General features: G+C 41.1%; 1 protein-coding gene across 1 annotated transcript in view; it reads right to left on the reverse strand.

Moving 5' to 3' along the window:
* Positions 1-4,340: 4,340 nt before the first annotated feature.
* The window catches only part of KNTC1 (kinetochore associated 1), a 68,804-nt gene continuing 56,029 nt past the window's right edge, over positions 4,341-17,115 (reverse strand). Inside the window, exons 52-64 of the mRNA XM_060029349.1 lie at positions 16,961-17,007; positions 15,490-15,568; positions 14,158-14,276; positions 13,308-13,443; positions 12,554-12,649; positions 12,126-12,182; positions 9,184-9,238; positions 9,031-9,094; positions 8,333-8,462; positions 7,189-7,278; positions 6,580-6,725; positions 5,680-5,770; positions 4,341-4,399 (exon numbers count right to left, since the gene is read on the reverse strand). Coding sequence (XP_059885332.1) covers positions 4,379-4,399; positions 5,680-5,770; positions 6,580-6,725; positions 7,189-7,278; positions 8,333-8,462; positions 9,031-9,094; positions 9,184-9,238; positions 12,126-12,182; positions 12,554-12,649; positions 13,308-13,443; positions 14,158-14,276; positions 15,490-15,568; positions 16,961-17,007 — 1,131 coding nt within the window. The 3' untranslated portion in view covers positions 4,341-4,378. The remainder of the gene's footprint in view (positions 4,400-5,679; positions 5,771-6,579; positions 6,726-7,188; positions 7,279-8,332; positions 8,463-9,030; positions 9,095-9,183; positions 9,239-12,125; positions 12,183-12,553; positions 12,650-13,307; positions 13,444-14,157; positions 14,277-15,489; positions 15,569-16,960; positions 17,008-17,115) is intronic.

The following is a 17,115-nucleotide window of genomic DNA, read 5'->3' on the forward strand; positions in this document are numbered from 1 at the left end:
AATCTTGTAAAATAGGCAGAATACAAGAAATATAGCTAGGGCTTCCCTGGTGGCGCAGTGGTTAAGAACCCGCCTGCCAATGCAGGGGACACGGGTTCGAGCCCTGGTCTGGGAAGATCCCACATGCCACGGAGCAACTAAGCCCGTGTGCCACAACTACTGAGCCCACGTGCTGCAACTACTGCGCCCACGTGCCGCAACTACTGCAGCCCGTGCGCCTAGAGCCCGTGCTCCGCAACAAGAGAAGCCACCGCAGTGAAAAGCCCACGCATCGCAATGAAGAGTAGCCCCTGCTTGCCACAACTAGAGAAAGCCCGTGCGCAGCAATGAAGACCCAGCACAGCCAATAAATAAATAAATAAATAAAAGATTAAGGGAAAAAAGAGAAAGAAATATAGCTAGTAACATTAGTAATCATAAGTATTTTAGCTAAGAACTTTCATTACGTGCAGCCCAGTATCTCCCCAGGTTGTCTGACCAGTCTGTTCTGCACCAACCTTCTTTTTTCTTTTTTAAAAATATTTATTTATTTGGCTGCATCGGGTCTTAGTTGCAGCACAAGGGATCTCTAGTTGCAGCACACAAGCCCTGAGGCATGTGGAATTTTAGTTCCCCTACCAGGGATCGAACCTGCGTCCCCTGCATCGGAAGGCAGATTAACTGGACCACCAGGGAAGTCCCTGCACCAATCTTTATAAGGGAACCAATAGATTGGTAAGGCGAGTGGTAGCTCATTGTGACCCGTTATAGAATTGCGAAAGGAATGGCATCTTCTAAGGCAGTGGTCCCCAACCTTTATGACACCAAGGACTGGTTTTGTGGAAGACAATTTTTCTACGGATGGGGGGGGATGGTTCAGGAGGTAATGTGAGCGATGGGGAGAGGCAGATGAAGCTTCACTCGCTCGTCTGCCACTCACCTCCTGCCGTGCAGCCCTGTTCCTAACAAGCTGTGGGCCGCTATTGGTCCACGGCCCAGGGCTTGGGGACCTCTGTTCTAAGGAGTTACATGGCTGGTGCTAGAAGAGAAATTGAGCTTTATGGCTGTGCAGGTATTTCTGCCACAGGGGAGGTCTGGTTGTGCATAATGCAGACGCACAATGCACACTAAAGAGGACAAAACAAGCAGAGAAAAAGTTTTAAGTTTTTCTTGTCTTAAAATGCAAAATTTTCTTTTTTTTGGCCATGCCGCGCTGCATGCGGGATCTTAGTTCTCCAACCAGGAATCGAACCTGCGCCCCATGCAGTGGAAGCGCGGAGTCTTAAGCACTGGACTGCCAGGGAAGTCCTATAATGTGAACTTTTATTTCATCAAGATCTTTGTTTCTAATTTGAGCAAAGGTGCCAGTGTGCCTCAGTTGGCGACTTGGATTTTATGTTAAGTGACAATGGTGAGCCAGTAAAAAGTGTGACGCAGGACAAGATGAGATCGGGCTTATGTTTTAAGAATATACTTAGGGAAGGGGACGGAGAATGGCTGTATGGAGACAAGAGTGGAAAGATAAAAACGATCATGGCTAATAAAAATATAATAAATATAACAACAAAAAGTATCCTGGCTAATTATGTATCTGAACTTAAATTCAAATATATTTATATTCCATAAAGCTACTTCTTTGGCATATAAAAAGCTAACCCGTTACCTATCAGAACTGTGCATGTCTGTTAATCTTCCATCAATTTATTTGATAAATTTTCCTAATCTAGAATTATTTTATTTTGAGGGATAATTGACATATAACATTAGTTTCAGGCATACAACATAATGAGTCAATATTTGTATATACAATGAAATGGTCACCACAGTAAATCTAGTTAACATCCAGAGCTTTATTCTGAACAATGAAACCAGTTAAGACTCGGAAAGAACTCCTTTTTTAGCGCAGCTTGAGTCCATGAAGCCGGAACGTTCATTTCCATTTGTTACGTTCTAGTGCCACCACTTGACCCTTTCATTCCTTGCACATTTATGCCCAAGAATACCATCACAGGCTCTACTCGTGATCTCAGGCTTATAATTACAGTTTTCTTAAGGTTCAATCACATAGATATTAAAGAAATACAAATGTAAATACTGAGACACTATTTTCACCTATCAAATTAGCAAAAAGTTTTAAAAAGTATGATTGCCAGGACTTCCCTGGTGATGCAGTGGTTAAGAAGAATCCACCTGCCAATGCAGGGGACACGGGTTCGATCCCTGGTCCGGGAAGACCCCACATGCCGCAGAGCAACTAAGCCCATGTGCCACAACTGCTGAAGCCCATGCGCCTAGAGCCTGTGCTCTGCAAGAAGAGAAATCACCACAGTGAGAAGCCCATGCACTGCAACGAAGAGTAGACCCTGCTCGCCGCAACTAGAGAAAGCCTGTGTGCAGCAACGAAGACCCAACGCAGCCAAAAGTAAATAAATGGAAAAAAAAAAAAAAAAAAAAGAGTATGATCACCCAACGTTGGGGAGGATCCAGTAAAGCAGACATTCATGTTTCTGGTAGGAATAGGCTTTTGTGAAGAAGACCTTTTGAAATGCATGCAGTTTGGCAATTTGCATCTAGTCTTTAAAATGTCCTTCTGAGAGTTCCCTGGCAGTCCAGTGGTTAGGGCTCTGAGCTTCCACTGCAAGGGGCACGGGTTCAATCACAGGTTAGGGAACTAAGAGCCCGCAAGCCATTCGGCATGGTCAAAAAAAAAAAAAATCCTTTATTCCCTTTGATCTGGTGAATCTGTTCCTGGGAATGTATCTTAAGGAAATAACTCCAAATAAGGAAAAAGGTTTGTGGAAAATATTGATGTAAATTTCCAGAAGAGAGCAAGTGGATGACCATCTAAACCTACTGCAAGTAGCAGGTTTACAAACGAGGCGATTAAGGCTTTGAGACGTTATATAACTTGTCCAGGATCACACAGCTAGTAGGTGATAGAGCCAGAGGTCAAACCCAGACTTGTTTTTTATCCAAAACCCATGTTTTTAGTCATAGCACGTTGTTTCCTGTACAGAAATAATATTTTTCTCAACAGGCAAAGGCAAACAAATTCTAGTATTATCACATTCAGTTTATTCACAAGTAGAGCAAAAGACTACACAGGCAGGATAGAGGTGTGAGTGACGTTTCTGTGTGCTGGGTCCCCGCTGCAGGCTCTCAACTCCATGCCGCCCTTGCAGGCCAGCTTCCATCCTGCCCTGTCCTGCCGGGGGCTTACAGCCTGCAGACTGCGTCTCCCAGACCCCTTGCCAGATGGCTTCTGTTCATTCCTGCTATTTCTTGGCACTGGCACGAGAATCAGGAGGCTGGAGAAAGCAAAACCCTGCCTCTTTTCCCTTCTGGAGGCGGCAGCACTATAGCCAAGGGTGACCAAGCACTGCGTGGGCAGCAGTGCCGGCGGGAGGAGGCTCAGCCTCCGGAACAGCAGCGCCTGAGCTCCGAGGCAAAGCAGCTTCCTTTTCCTTTTTTTAATTAATTAATTGTTTATTTAATTTAATTTTTATTTTTGGCCGCGTCGGGTCTTAGTTGCGGCACACAGGATCTTCGTTGAGGCGTGCAGGAACTTTTCGTTGCGGTGCGCTGGCTCTTTGCTGCAGCTCGCGGGCTTCTAATTGTGGCGTGCGGGTTTTCTCTTCTCTAGTTTTGGCACACAGGCTCCAGAGCACATGGGCTCTGTAGTTGTGGCACTCAGGCTCTGTAGTTGCGGCACACAGCCTTAGTTGCCCTGCGGCATGTGGGATCTTAGTCCCCTGACCAGGGATTGAACCTGCATCCCCTGCATTGGAAGACGGATTCTTTACCACTGGACCACCAGGGAAGTCTCAAAGCAGCTTCTGATGTTAGGCGAACAGCCCCTTCCCTTTAGTTTCTCCAGCGCCCCCTCTTCATCTCCCTTTTGCCTTTCAGTCCTCTTGACAGCTTTGTAACCAATTCCTGACACTCAGTCCTTCTCTGCTTCAACTAGCTAGAGTGGTTTCTGTATTTCTGGCTGGCCACTGACGGACACGCTCTGCAGCAAAGATTATATACATATTTACTAGAATGACGTTAAAAAGACTGACATTCTTATTTATATAGATGGAAGAAACAGAATATAAGTAGTTGCTTTTCTTATGGGGGGAGCAAAAAACTTTCCTTCATATAGAGTGCAAAAAACTAATAGTCTTTACAAGTTATACACGTAACTGGCAAAGAAAATATTTATTAATTTGTGACATGAGTTCTTTACGAGACAGTTATGCTATTATTAAGCATCTTAGTTATTACTTCTCGAGGAACATCTGACAACAGCTACTGTACACAGATTGCGCAATTTAAAAACTGTAATAAATAGGGTCATTTGATAACAGATTCCAAACTTCCTCTTATTCTTCTTGAAAAAAGTTTTGATGATCTACTATGATCCATTAAGAAACACCTAAATGGGAAGAAACACAGAAGCATTTTTATGAGTGTCACTTAGTTTTTTAAATAGAAAATGGTTTGATAAACTATAGAACTTAAGCCCTTGACTATATTGCTAAAAATCTATGTATGAGATTATTTTGCATTTTAGACAGATATGATTGGAGAAAAACAGATACATTTTAAGGGCCACAAATCTGTCTCCTGAATCAATATTCTCCCTTTTTGAAAAAAGTAATCTTATGTCATTGAGCACAACAGACTGGAAGTGGAGAAGGGAAGTTATTAATGGATGTTAACAAAATGCAGGCTTATTTTAATGTGATTGATCTGGACCAAGGGAAGAAAAAAACCGCTAATAACTTAATTATGTCCATAAAACTACCAAAACATGATCAAAATTAAAATTTTTACCTTATATTTAAGTTCAGAACAGGAATAAAAGTGATTTACGTGCATATTTTATACACAAAAACATTTGGAAGCACATGCACCAAATTGTTAACAATGATCTTATTTCTGGTTTCTGAGATTTCAAGTTATCAGTTTTCTTGTTATTATTATTTTTGCTCTTCCAGATTTCTTTTTTTAAAAAAACTATCTATCTATCTAACTATTTATTTATTTGACTGCATTGGGCCTTAGTTGTGGCATGCAGGATCTTTCGTCATGGCGCACAGGCTTCTCTGTAGTTGTGGCACGCGAGCTGCAGAGCGCACAGGCTCCATAGCTGTGGTGTGGCCTTAGTTGCCCCGTGGTATGTGGGATCTTAGTTCCCCAACCAGGGATCCAACTGGCATCCCCTGCATTGGAAGGCGGATTCTCAACCGCTGGACCACCAGGGAAGTTCCGATCTTCCAGATTTCCTTGTTTTTCTATAGTGAATGTATATGTCTTAGCTAATTAAAGAAGAAGTAATAAAAGCAATGGATACTCCAGCACAACATTAATCAATGCCCTTTAAAATTTAGTTTGTCGGGGAGTTCCCTGGCGGTCCAGTGGTTAGGACTCTGCCCTTTCACTGCCGTGGGCCAGGGTTCAATCCCTGGTTGGGGAACTAAGATCCCTCAAGCCGCACGGTGCGGCCAAAAAATTAAATAAATAAACCCGAGAGTGGAACCTAGGCCTCTTGATTCCTGGTCTGGGACTCTCTCATACAAAAAATGAAATATAGAAATACATGCAGTCACGCATAAAAATCCATTTCTCTCCAGAACAGGTTGGCTCAATTTTAAGACCCTAGAAATAAAAATCGTGTCAGGTTAGAACCCAGTAACTCTGGGCCAGATTTACCTTCAGAGTTTCACAGGGAGTGGCTCCTGGTGGCACAGGTTTCCCACAGTGCTTGTAATATTCAGTTATAAAGATGGAAGCTTCATCTAAACTATGGAATCAACAAGAAGAGGGGCATGAGGAAAATGTGGGAGTGATAAATACGTTTGCCCTGTCCACTGTGGTGATGGCTTCACAGGTGTATACAAATATCAAAATTTATCAAGTGGCATACTTGAAGTATGTGCAGTTGATTAGATATATCAATTTTACCTCAAAAAATACTACTTGTTCATAAATGACAACCTGTAATTATGGTTGGATCACAAGTGGTAAACAAGCAGAAAGAAATCCATGGCATGGCACTGAGAAAGTTACACCTCCAGGGGTCAGCACAGTTAGACCAAATGTAGGGATGGACCCAGAAACATTTCAATCCTGACTAAGCTTTCCCTTTCTTCTGTGCCAGCCCATTTCTCCCGTCTTTTTACTTTCCAAATCCCCTCCGAACCCTATGCCAAGAAGCTTACTACTTCTAAACTTGTGGGTGCTGGAAAATTAGATAACCAAGCTTAGCAAAAATTATGTTACATATAGCTACTGATTCTTTGGTCAAGTGTTTAAGGAGTAAAGTTGTCATGTAGGGTTTTAGAGCAGGACTATTTTGGGAGGTCAGGCAGCTTGATTAATTGTCTGATTCCAAGTTCATGTTCCAAGAAATTGGATTACAAGACAACTAACCTCTTAGTATGTGTTAGTAGCAAGGTGTGTGTAACGTAGCGATGCTACAGCTTAATTATTTGGAGCCTTTAATTACAATCAAATAGCTTTACGATTATTTGATATTTTCCTCCAAAATAAAGATAAATTTTAAGGAAATTCTACATTAAGTTGTTTTTTAAAAAATTTTTATTAACTTACCTTAGCTCATTTGCCAAATAGTTTACTAGTTGAGTGACGTTGTTGGTATTCATCATGTGTGATTTCAACACTGGGAAGTATTTTGTCTTTGCCAAAATCCCAAACTCCTTCTTATCTATGATATTATTCAGGACCAGACTTCTAACCTGTAGAATGACAGGTACCATCACACGCAAAATGTGTTAGATGCCATGTCATCTTATTCAATACCAAAACATTTCTGACAATTAGGAGTTAAATTATCATCGCATCGTGACTGAGCCTCCTCTTTGAGGGTGGGCAGGGGGGACTGCTTTGGTCCATTTCAGTATACGGTGAATAAATAAAAAGTTGTTGTTAAGCACTTTGGGATTTTTTGCAAGGAAAACTTCACAATGACAAGTATTGAAGGCTACAGATTTTCCACTGAGTAGAGCACTAAATAAACAAGACAGCCAGGGTCCCTGCCTTTTAAAAATTTAATGAGGCTTTAATGAAAGCCAAATAATTGTATATATTAACAAACAGATCGAGATGGTAGGTTTTCAGCTTAATCTTGGTTTGGGGAAAATTTATTACCTTCTAATATCAAGTTTTTCATAACAAAAGGGAGAGGAAATTGCCTCTTACTTGATGTGAAAACCCTGCCAGCTGGCCAGTATTCATATGTTCCTCTAACTGCTGTAAAATGATCTGAGGGTCACAGGAGCCCAGAAAATTCTAGAGAAAAAAAATCAAAACATAATTAATGGAAAAGTATAATTACTACTAATGTCTGTCAAACCTGGAAGGTTTTCATTTTTAAATTTGAAATATCATAAAGCATATCTACTACAGGAAAAAAACCACCTCTATCAACAACAACAAAATTATTGAAATAAGGAAAAAAAGCATTTTACAAATAACTATTCCAACAGCAAAGAGTTGCTTAATAAGCATTTTGTCATTCTAAGTGCCAAAAGGAATCTATTTAAATACTAAAACTCTGAAAAGCATCAATGGATGAGTTTAAGAAGTCAAAAAGGAACAAAGTCAAAGACAGGCACAGATGGCTCTGAAGAAATGCAACGAATAGAGCAAGTGAGAAATAAAAATTATGCTCACTTATATAGATCTCTACGTACTGGCTTCTCTACCCGTGGGGAAATAATTGTAAAACGTTTCCAAATGCTTTGTTCTATTTATTCTATAGTATAAAGGGGATGGGAGTTATTTTTAAAAGTTCTATCCTCAGAATGCTCGTGGTGCCTTTGTTAGACACCCACACACAACCTGACTCTTCTCTCCTTTATCTCCCACATCTAATCACCAAGTAAAGCTGTATCTTTCCCACCTAGCTCATTTTCGTTGCCACCACCCTACTTTGGGTACTTATCCCCTCAGGCTTCCCCTGCCTAGCCACAAGATTGTTGGATAATTCCTATTCAAGTGCAATGATTCCCAAGAGTTTCACTTCTCGCCCCCTCTCTCCTCTGATCAGGCCCACGTGGATTATTCCTTCAAAAATACTGCCTGATCATTTCACTTTATTCTGGCAGGAAAATTCACTGTTCCCCACTGATAAAGAATAAGGTGCAAACTCCTCTTCGGGCATCCGTCAGACAAACCTTCATCTGTCTCTCAGTCTTGCCTCCCACCAGACCCCCACACAAACCTTCCACCCCGCTCATGCTTTACAGGTTTAGTGAAAAGAAAGTGGAACCTTTTGCAGGGGACATGCAGCATGAGACCTTCCACACCCTTGGCAGCCCCGGAGGAACATTTTGCAAAATACCTTTATTTCCTGGTGCCTTTTTTCCGAGTGGGGCATGAGCATTAGACAGGCTAATGCAAAAGCTGGAAGCTCTAACTGGACATACTGCCTGGCCACTCTGATCAGGTCAAGATCATCTGAAACTGGACATCTTCAACAGAGCACGGTAATTAGTTAATAACCTGTCATATTCACTAGATTATACTGGCCTTCCTAGTTTTCCACAGTGGTTACCTGTTCACGGTTTCAGTAATTTTAAACGTTAAAATGCTGGTGCATAACGTATGCCTAGTAATGAGTAGTTTGAGCCTTTTATGACATCCTTCGTGGAATAAAAGACTTGATCTACAGGAACACAGACTCCTGACTGCAGCTATAATTGTGGCTGAAAGTCTATACATGGCTAAAGACGAATACTTAGAAGACTCAAAATCCATGAGACAACACTGTATGATTTACGGTAGTCACAAAAGGTGCTCTATACTCACATTAAAACTGGGTACAAAGTTTAGGGAATGCAGGTTGAATATAAGTTCACTAGTTGCACTGCATGTGGAAAGTAGACATTGTAAAAATAATAGAGATATTTTATTTTCAAATCAAGTGGTATGCTTAACTTCCCCCCAAAAAGGAATTACTCACAGGAACGTTTATTAGAAAGGAATTTTATAGGCAACAAATCTGATTTTGGGGGGTAGGAAAACAAATATTTTACTTACTCTAGGACAGCGATGAGACTCTCACAACAATCTGACAGCTGACTGGGGCTTAAAGGACAAGAGGCTGAAAATTAAAAGCAACAATAATGTGTCTATATGCATAAGTATAAAAGGCTACTGTCAGTGTGTCGGGGAGAGGGGAGAGAAAGATACCTGAAAGTAGCGGTATCTGAACCACGCGCTGCCAGGCTCTGCTGAAGTAGGGAACCTGCGGAAACAAGTTTATTAAAGAATTCATGTCTGGGATCTTATGAACCTCTCTTTATTTTGCAGTCACAGAACTATATACACTTAGAGCTTATATTCTTGATGTTAAGACCAAAATTATAAGTTGATATTTCCCAGTTCTAGATCATTAAGATTCTAGGAGAATTTTCTTCATAACTGTATATTTCAGGATATTAACATATAATCCTGGCTGATTCATTATTATTAATTTTGCTCTGCAAAATACCTTATTTATTTATATTTGAAAAAACTGAAGTATAGTTGATTTACAATATTATATGCAAGTGATTCACTATTTTCACAGATTATACTCCACTAAAAGTTATTATAAGATAATGGCTATAATTCCTTGTGCTATATACTATATCCTTGTTGCTTATCTGTTTCATATGTAGTAGTTTGTACCTCTTCATCCCATATCCCTAATTTGCCACTCCCCGCTTCCCTCTGGTAACCACTTGTTTGTTTTCTCTGAGTCTGTTTCTGTTTTACATACATACTCATTTGTATTATTTGTTTAGATTCCGCATATAAGTGATATCTTACAGTATTTGTCTTTCTCTATCTGATTTACTTCATTAAGCATGTTACTGCAAATGGCAAAATTGTATTCTTTTTTTATGGCTGGGTAGTATTCCATTGTATCTATCTATCTACACCATAGCTTCTTTATCCACTCATCTGTTGATGGGCATTTAGATTGCTCCTGTATCTTTGCTACTGTAAACATATAGTGTTGCTATGAACATTGGGGTCCATGTATCTTTCCACGATTCATTATTGTTGCATTTGGGAAAAAAGTGTCAGAACTCAATTCAGAAAACAAAATTTATACTAAGTCTATGTATGTGCCAGACATTGTGCTAGGACCATAGGAAAGGCGGAAGGAGAGAAAGAATTTCAAAAAATAAATAAGGCAACACATAAATTTCCATCAACAGGAGGAGTGGTTAAATAACTTATGATACACTTTATTCCACATTTTGGAGAACAATTAAGAGTTAAAAATCACGAAATTGGGCTTCCCTGGTGGCGCAGTGGTTGGGAGTCTGCCTGCCGATGCAGGGGACACGGGTTCATGCCCCGGTCCGGGAAGATCCCACATGCCGTGGAGCGGCTGGGCCCGTAAGCCATGGCTGCTGAGCCTACGCATCCGGAGCCTGTGCTCCGCAACGGGAGAGGCCACAGCAGTGAGAGGCCCGTGTACCAAAAAAAAAAAAAAAAAAAAAAAAAAATACCTCAAAAGATTAAACATAGTCATTGTAAGACCCAATAATTCCACTCCTAGGTACACACTCAAAAGAAACAAAAACATATGTTCACTTATACACAAATGTTCACAGAGTAGCGTTATTCATAATAATCAAAAAGTGGAACCAACCCAAATATCCATCAACTGATGAATGGATAAATAAAATGTGGTCTATCCATATGATGAAACATTATTCAGCAATAAAAAGGAAAGATATGGGATTTCCTTGGTGGCTCAGTGGTTGAGAATCTGCCTGCCAATTCAGGGGACATGGGTTGGAGCCCTGGTCTGGGAAGATCTCACATGCCGCAGAGCACCTAAGCCTGTGCGCCACAATTACTGAGCCCGTGCTCTAGAGCCCGCGAGCCACAACTACTGAGCCAGTGTGCCACAACTACTAAAGCTTGCGTGCCTAGAGCCCGTACTCCGCAGCAAGAGAAGCCACTGCAATGAGAAGCCCACGCACCACAACAAAGAGTAGCCCCCGCTCGTTGCAACTAGAGAAAGCCCGTGTGAAGCAACAAAGACCCAATGAAGCCAAAAATAAATAAATTAATTTTTTTTTAAAAAAAGGTATGATACATGCGATTATGTAGCTGAACCTTGAAAACATTATGGTAAGTGAAAGAAGCACAAAGGCCACATATTGTATGACTCCATTGATATGAAATGCCCAGAAGAGATAAATCCATAGAGACAGTAAGTAGACTAGCGGTTACCAGCGGCTAGAGGGAGGGGGGAAGAAGGAATGAATGATCCGTGATGGATATGGGGTATATTTTCAGGGTGAAGAAAATGTTCTAGAATTAGATAGTGGTGTTGGTAACACACTTTGTGAATATACTAGAAGCCACCTAACTGTACACTTTAAAAGGGTAAATTTTATGTGTGAATTATATCAAAAAAAAAAAAAGATCTATACGTGCTGATGTGAAACAATCTCCAAGATACATTGTTATGTGGAAAAAAACACTTTATCTAGAATGTGATTGCATTTATATGTACCAAAATGAATACATACACACACAACACCCACACCCACACATATATGCGCCCACACCCCTGCTTATATATAATAGGAAAGCTCTAGAAGAAAACATACGAAATTGTCAACAGTAGTCACTTCGGGGGAGATAATTATGAAGGGAAATGGTAAAGAAAGATTTTCATGTTTTACTCAGCATATGTTCTAATTTATTAAACTAAGAATAAATTATATATTTCTATTATATATATATATTATGTGTGTGAACAACACATGAAATTTAGAAAAGATGAATAAGACATGGTCTTTGACTTTAAGGGTCCTCAAAGTCCAAGAGGGGCAGTCGAATGTGTGATTTAAATAAATTATACCGTGACCGATGTTATAGTTGAGCCAAAGTGTTTTGAAGGCATAAATGAAGATGTGATTCCTGAGGCCTGAAGAACTGGGAGAAGTGATGTCGTGGATGAGACAATGTCCAAGCTGAGTTTTCTGGGTCCAGGCACCACTTTAACGGAACAGCATCCTGCAGCTTCACTGAGGAGCTGACTACTTAATCCAGGGTATCCAGCACTAGCCGGTGAGTATAAAGATTAAATTCTGTAAAATTTACTTTAGAAAACTACATACCTGCCATAAAGAATAGATGCTAGAAATGGCTGTTAAAACCTTCCTTAGATAAGGAATCTGAAAAAATAAAACACAAAAGTTGTGAAGACCACCCAAACAGAACATTCCAATGTGAAAATTAAACTTTCACAAGAATATCAGTAAAATTTATCTTCCATGAGGACCACCAGAGAAGGTCACTTACAAATTCACAAACATCAAAAGAGGCCAGGGAAACTTCCATTTGTTTCCAATGAAATTTATGTCAGTTTTGAGTTTGCACTTTCTCTGGCCTAACGCCAAGTTCTTTCAGTTGGGCATGAAGCCAGTGAGAGTGAATGTTTTCAGCATCCATCTGTTCAATAACAAGTATCAGTGCAAAATGTTTAGGAGATGCTGTGCAAAATCTTTAAAATATACTGCAGTCTAGGGCACTGAGTCTTACTTACCATTCTGAAGCCAAGAAGCTTTTGCAAGAGTCCATTCCAAAGCTGCAGGTCATAGATTTTGTATTCTAAACAAAGCTCAGTCACCAACCTTACGGCCTGAAGCAGACAAAAAAAAAAATTCATACTGTTTCAAGACACCAGTAAATCAAACCACCTTTGGAAAAGGTAGGGCAGCTAAAGACAAAACACGCTTATAGTCTAAGTGTGTCTATTGCCTAATTTCAGCGAAGGCCCTCATCGCTCTAGGGAAAGAAAAAAAAAATTATTCTTTTTCTTTCTTGCTGTTATGGACTCACAGCATCTCAGACTCCCCTTCCTCCCCGCTTTGTTTCATCTGTCCTAGAACAGTTTGCCTGTTGGCCTTATACCCTTCCCGCCCTGGGCTCCAACTGCCTCAGAGACTACATTCCCACCAGTAACTAGAAGGAAGAGAAACAATACTCCCTACACTGGGAAGTCTGTCTCGATGAGGACAGGCAGGACTTGGGGAGGGATTATAAAAGTGTTCCCTCGGGTAGGTGGGATGGCTTCAGGCCTTAGGCTTTCAGGGAGAGAGGTAAGGGGACTTCCAAGTTGCCTTGTCACCTGCCAGGATAGGAAAGTCAGGAAGCCCTCAGAGCAGTGGACCTGTTCAGGAACCAAGAGTTTCTCTGGTTCTGTCTTTCAGAACTCTGAGTGGTGGCAGGCAGCTGAGTGAACACAAGAGCACCTGAGAAGACGGAGGCCCCACTGCCGGATGACTCTGTGTACATACCATGGATTCGTGGCTGTGGTTTTTCCATAGACCTTTAATCATTCCTTCTTTAGGACTGTTGCAAAATAATTCATATGTGATGGGGATATTCAGAGCCTCAAATGATGCCAGAAAAGTTATACATTTCAAATAAGATCTGGAAAACAGAGGCATGTATGGGAATCATCCTCACTGACCATATTTACATTTAAAATAATTTCCCTTGGAAATATCGGACAGTTTGTTGTTAAATGTCTATTTTAAGCTTCTAAATATAGTCATGGAATATTAGAAAGAAATCAATTTGAGGGGCTTCCCTGGTGGCGCAGTGGTTAAGAATCTGCCTGCCAATCCAGGGCACACAGGTTTGAGCCCTGATCCGGGAAGATTCCACATGCCGCAGAGCAACAAAGCCTATGTGCCACAACTACTGAGCCTGTGAGCCATAACTGCTGAAGTCCACGCACCTAGAGCCCATGCTCCACAATTAGAGAAGCCACTGCAATGAGAAGCCTGCACACTGCAACGAAGAGTAGCCTTCGCTCGCTGCAACTAGAGAAAGCCCGTGCACAGCAACAAAGACCCAACGCAGCCAAAAATAAATAAATAAAATAAATTTATATATATATAAAAAGAAATCAATCTGAGCAAGATGAAGGAAACACTCAGTTTCTAAATGTCTCAAAGACTCGAGGGAAACAAGATGTTCTTAAAGGCCTGTTTCCCCTTTGCCAGAACGTCAAGGACACCCGAGGCAACAGAACCATGTTGACACGGCCCCTCTAACGCGCTCTTCTGAACTATGGGGCTTAAAAGTTATGCTTCCAAAGAATCTGTTTTCTATTAATACGATTTTTAAACTTCCACTTACTTCACTTCTTCAATGGGTTTTTTGAAGAGAGATTCTACAGTTTCCTTGTCAGCCAAATAGAGGAGACACTGCAGGGCTCGCGTTCTGTGGGCGAAAGTGAGCTGGTGCACACCTAACGTCTGTAAGACCAAAAGAGGTTTGTAGAGTTGTGCCGCGTGTTGTAGTTGGATAACTGAGTTTCCATCTAGGTAACGTGAGCCACATCAGTTTTTAAAACATTAAAGTCTATGTCTGCCCTTAGGGAGTCAGTGGTTCTTAAAGTGTGTTCCATGGACCCCTGCATGGGGGTTGGAGGGTTTCTTACATTCTTTGAGAAGGAAAATAGTTAGAACCATTTTTGTAATAATACTATTATGGTATACCTGCCTTTTACACTGTGTTAATATTTGCACTGATGGTGCAAAAGCACTGGCGGGTGAACGGTAGGAACACCCAACTGCTGTGGCAGCCACCACATTCTTCACATTTGCAGTATTGCAAACAAGAGACATCCACTTAAGAAGGTTCTTGAAGAAATAAGAATTAATTTTATTAAACCTCAACTCCTGAATATAGTACTATGAGTTCACACTTGAATACGTGTTACTATTAATTAATCAAAACTTATTCATTAATGTTCTACATGACTGAACAGGAGGTACTCGTAAAGCACACCGCGAGGCAATGGGTTTTTTCAGGGAAAAGCCCTTGTATGACTGAGCTGTGAGCTGAACCAGGCACTTTTCATGGAACACCATTTTTACTTGAAAGAATGACTATCAGATAAACTAATATGCAAGAAGGGATTTTTCCCCCCTTGCGGTCAAAGACACACAATCAGCATCTCAGCCTTTTCCCCATTCTTCCTTCTATCTACACCTTTACTCTCCCTCTGCTCCAACTGCCTCAGAGAACATTTCTATATGTAAAAGCCTGAAGGCCGCAGATCAAGTTGCCTTTAGGGATAAGGGGAAGTTATCCCTAGAGTTTAGTGGGGAGGGGTGTGACAGCTAAGGCAGGGCCTGGAGACCAGGGTGGAGACTTCTCTCAGGCTGGCTCGTTGGGGCCTCTGGTATTAGGGATGCAGCTGGACCAGGGCGTTAAAACAGTGAATGTGGATAACCCATGGGAATTGTCAACAGCTGCACCACTCAGTTTGCCAAGCAGGATGTTTCAGAAGCCAGCACTAAACGGAGCTCGGCAGATACTACAATCCTCATCTGTAGAGTAAGATGTACTTTGAGTAAGTACAGAAGTGAGCATTATCTTAATCATTTGTAAATGGTAAATATGCAGGAAAAAATGTTAAGCTTAGATGTAAAGATGAGCTTTGACTAAGTTCGTAGAGCTTACAGTTGTAGCTGATGTTGCAAAAATGAACAGCATTCTTGAACTATAATCAACCGGACGAGACAGAAGGAGATACAGGACTCTGAAAAAAAATTGTTAATTACATTTAGACTTTAACTTAGTGAGAGATTAGCAAAACAAGAGACCTGTTTTACTCTCCATAGAAAAAGTCATTAGACATCCCAAACACAGCCCTGAAGGGCTATCTCCTTTAAAGGGTGCTTAATTTTTTCTTGAGTTCCTTCACAGCTAAAGAAGATAATAAAGACAATAAATGTCAAGCGTCAGTCCTCTCATCTATGAAATGGCTAGTCAACCTCCCCAAACGTATATTCTTTCTAGTTAAGGAATTAATACAAATCATACTAACCATAGCTGCAAAGTACATTGAACACTACACATGGAAACTTCAGGTTTAGTTCATAGGACCTTGTTAGTGGCACGTTTTAACCTCTGGACTCAGGGCTGACTGGCCCCCTCCAGAGAAGGGCAAGACAATCAGGTGTACTGGAAGGGGAGGGGGGTGGAGATTCCAGTGGGAAAAGGCAGGAAGTTATGAAATTGGCATGAAGTACCCTTTGGGATCTCCTTCTTGGGGTTCTCTCTCTCGCTCTCTCTCTCCCTCTCTCTCTCTCTCTGAACTGTTTCCCTCTAAGCCTGTCCAGGTGGCTGGTTCAGTCAGATGCTCCAGGAGCTACCCTTGCTTAGACAAAGGTGTCCCTGCCCTTAAAGGACTAAGCAAGGACGAAGGGGTGACCAGAGGAAAGAAGGGCATGGAGGGGATACTAGGCCAGTTCTCCCCAAACCAGGAAAAATTCTTTTCCAGTGTTTATCTTTCCACATCCTTTCTCACCATCAGATCTCCAGGGCCAATGTAGGGTGTAGGGCTTCATGAGTGAGCTGAGCTACTTGGGTCCAGACCAGAATGGCAAAAAGCTGGGATGCATGCTACCACTCCCTTTCCCATGCCTATGCCAAGCATCATTAATAGATTACCACATTTTCTGATGTGAGCACAGATATAGTCTTCTCAAGAGAGCAAGCCATGACTAGTCAGACTTAGCACAGAACGTAACACCAATGTGCCTTTCTAGGTCTCAGTCTTAGGTTAGAAGGGAAAAAGAAATCCTGGTTGCCTATATCTGAACCAGCCTAGCTCCCCAGGGAGAGAGAATACGCAGGGGTCTGGGGCAGAGTCCTAGCTACAGAAGAGTTTTCCTTTGCTCAATGTACATTCTCTGCTAAAGGTGTTCTAGTAGGAACTCACTGAGGGTTCAGAAACTCTGGATCTTGGTTGTTTTTTATTTATTCCACTGGAGATACTTAACACACTCACAGCCATATATCAATGAACTGATTCTTCTCAGAGGTTCTGATCCAAGTTATACCAAGAAAGTCCAATGTCTAACACATTCATTGGTAAGATTCCTACTAGGCAACAGGATGTAGACAAACATAAGTACAGGAAGAATACCTTCGTAGTGCTTCATCTTCCTGAAGTTCAAATAATTCTGATGGTGTCTTTGAAAAAGTGAAAGAAAAAAAGTTAAAAATTGAAGAAAGTTGGTTGATTGTATAAGCTTATGAAAGTCTATTAGATGAAAAAACCCAATATACAAAATTATATTT

This window comes from Delphinus delphis, chromosome 13 (genome assembly GCF_949987515.2).
Source record: "Delphinus delphis chromosome 13, mDelDel1.2, whole genome shotgun sequence".
NCBI lineage: Eukaryota > Metazoa > Chordata > Mammalia > Artiodactyla > Delphinidae > Delphinus > Delphinus delphis.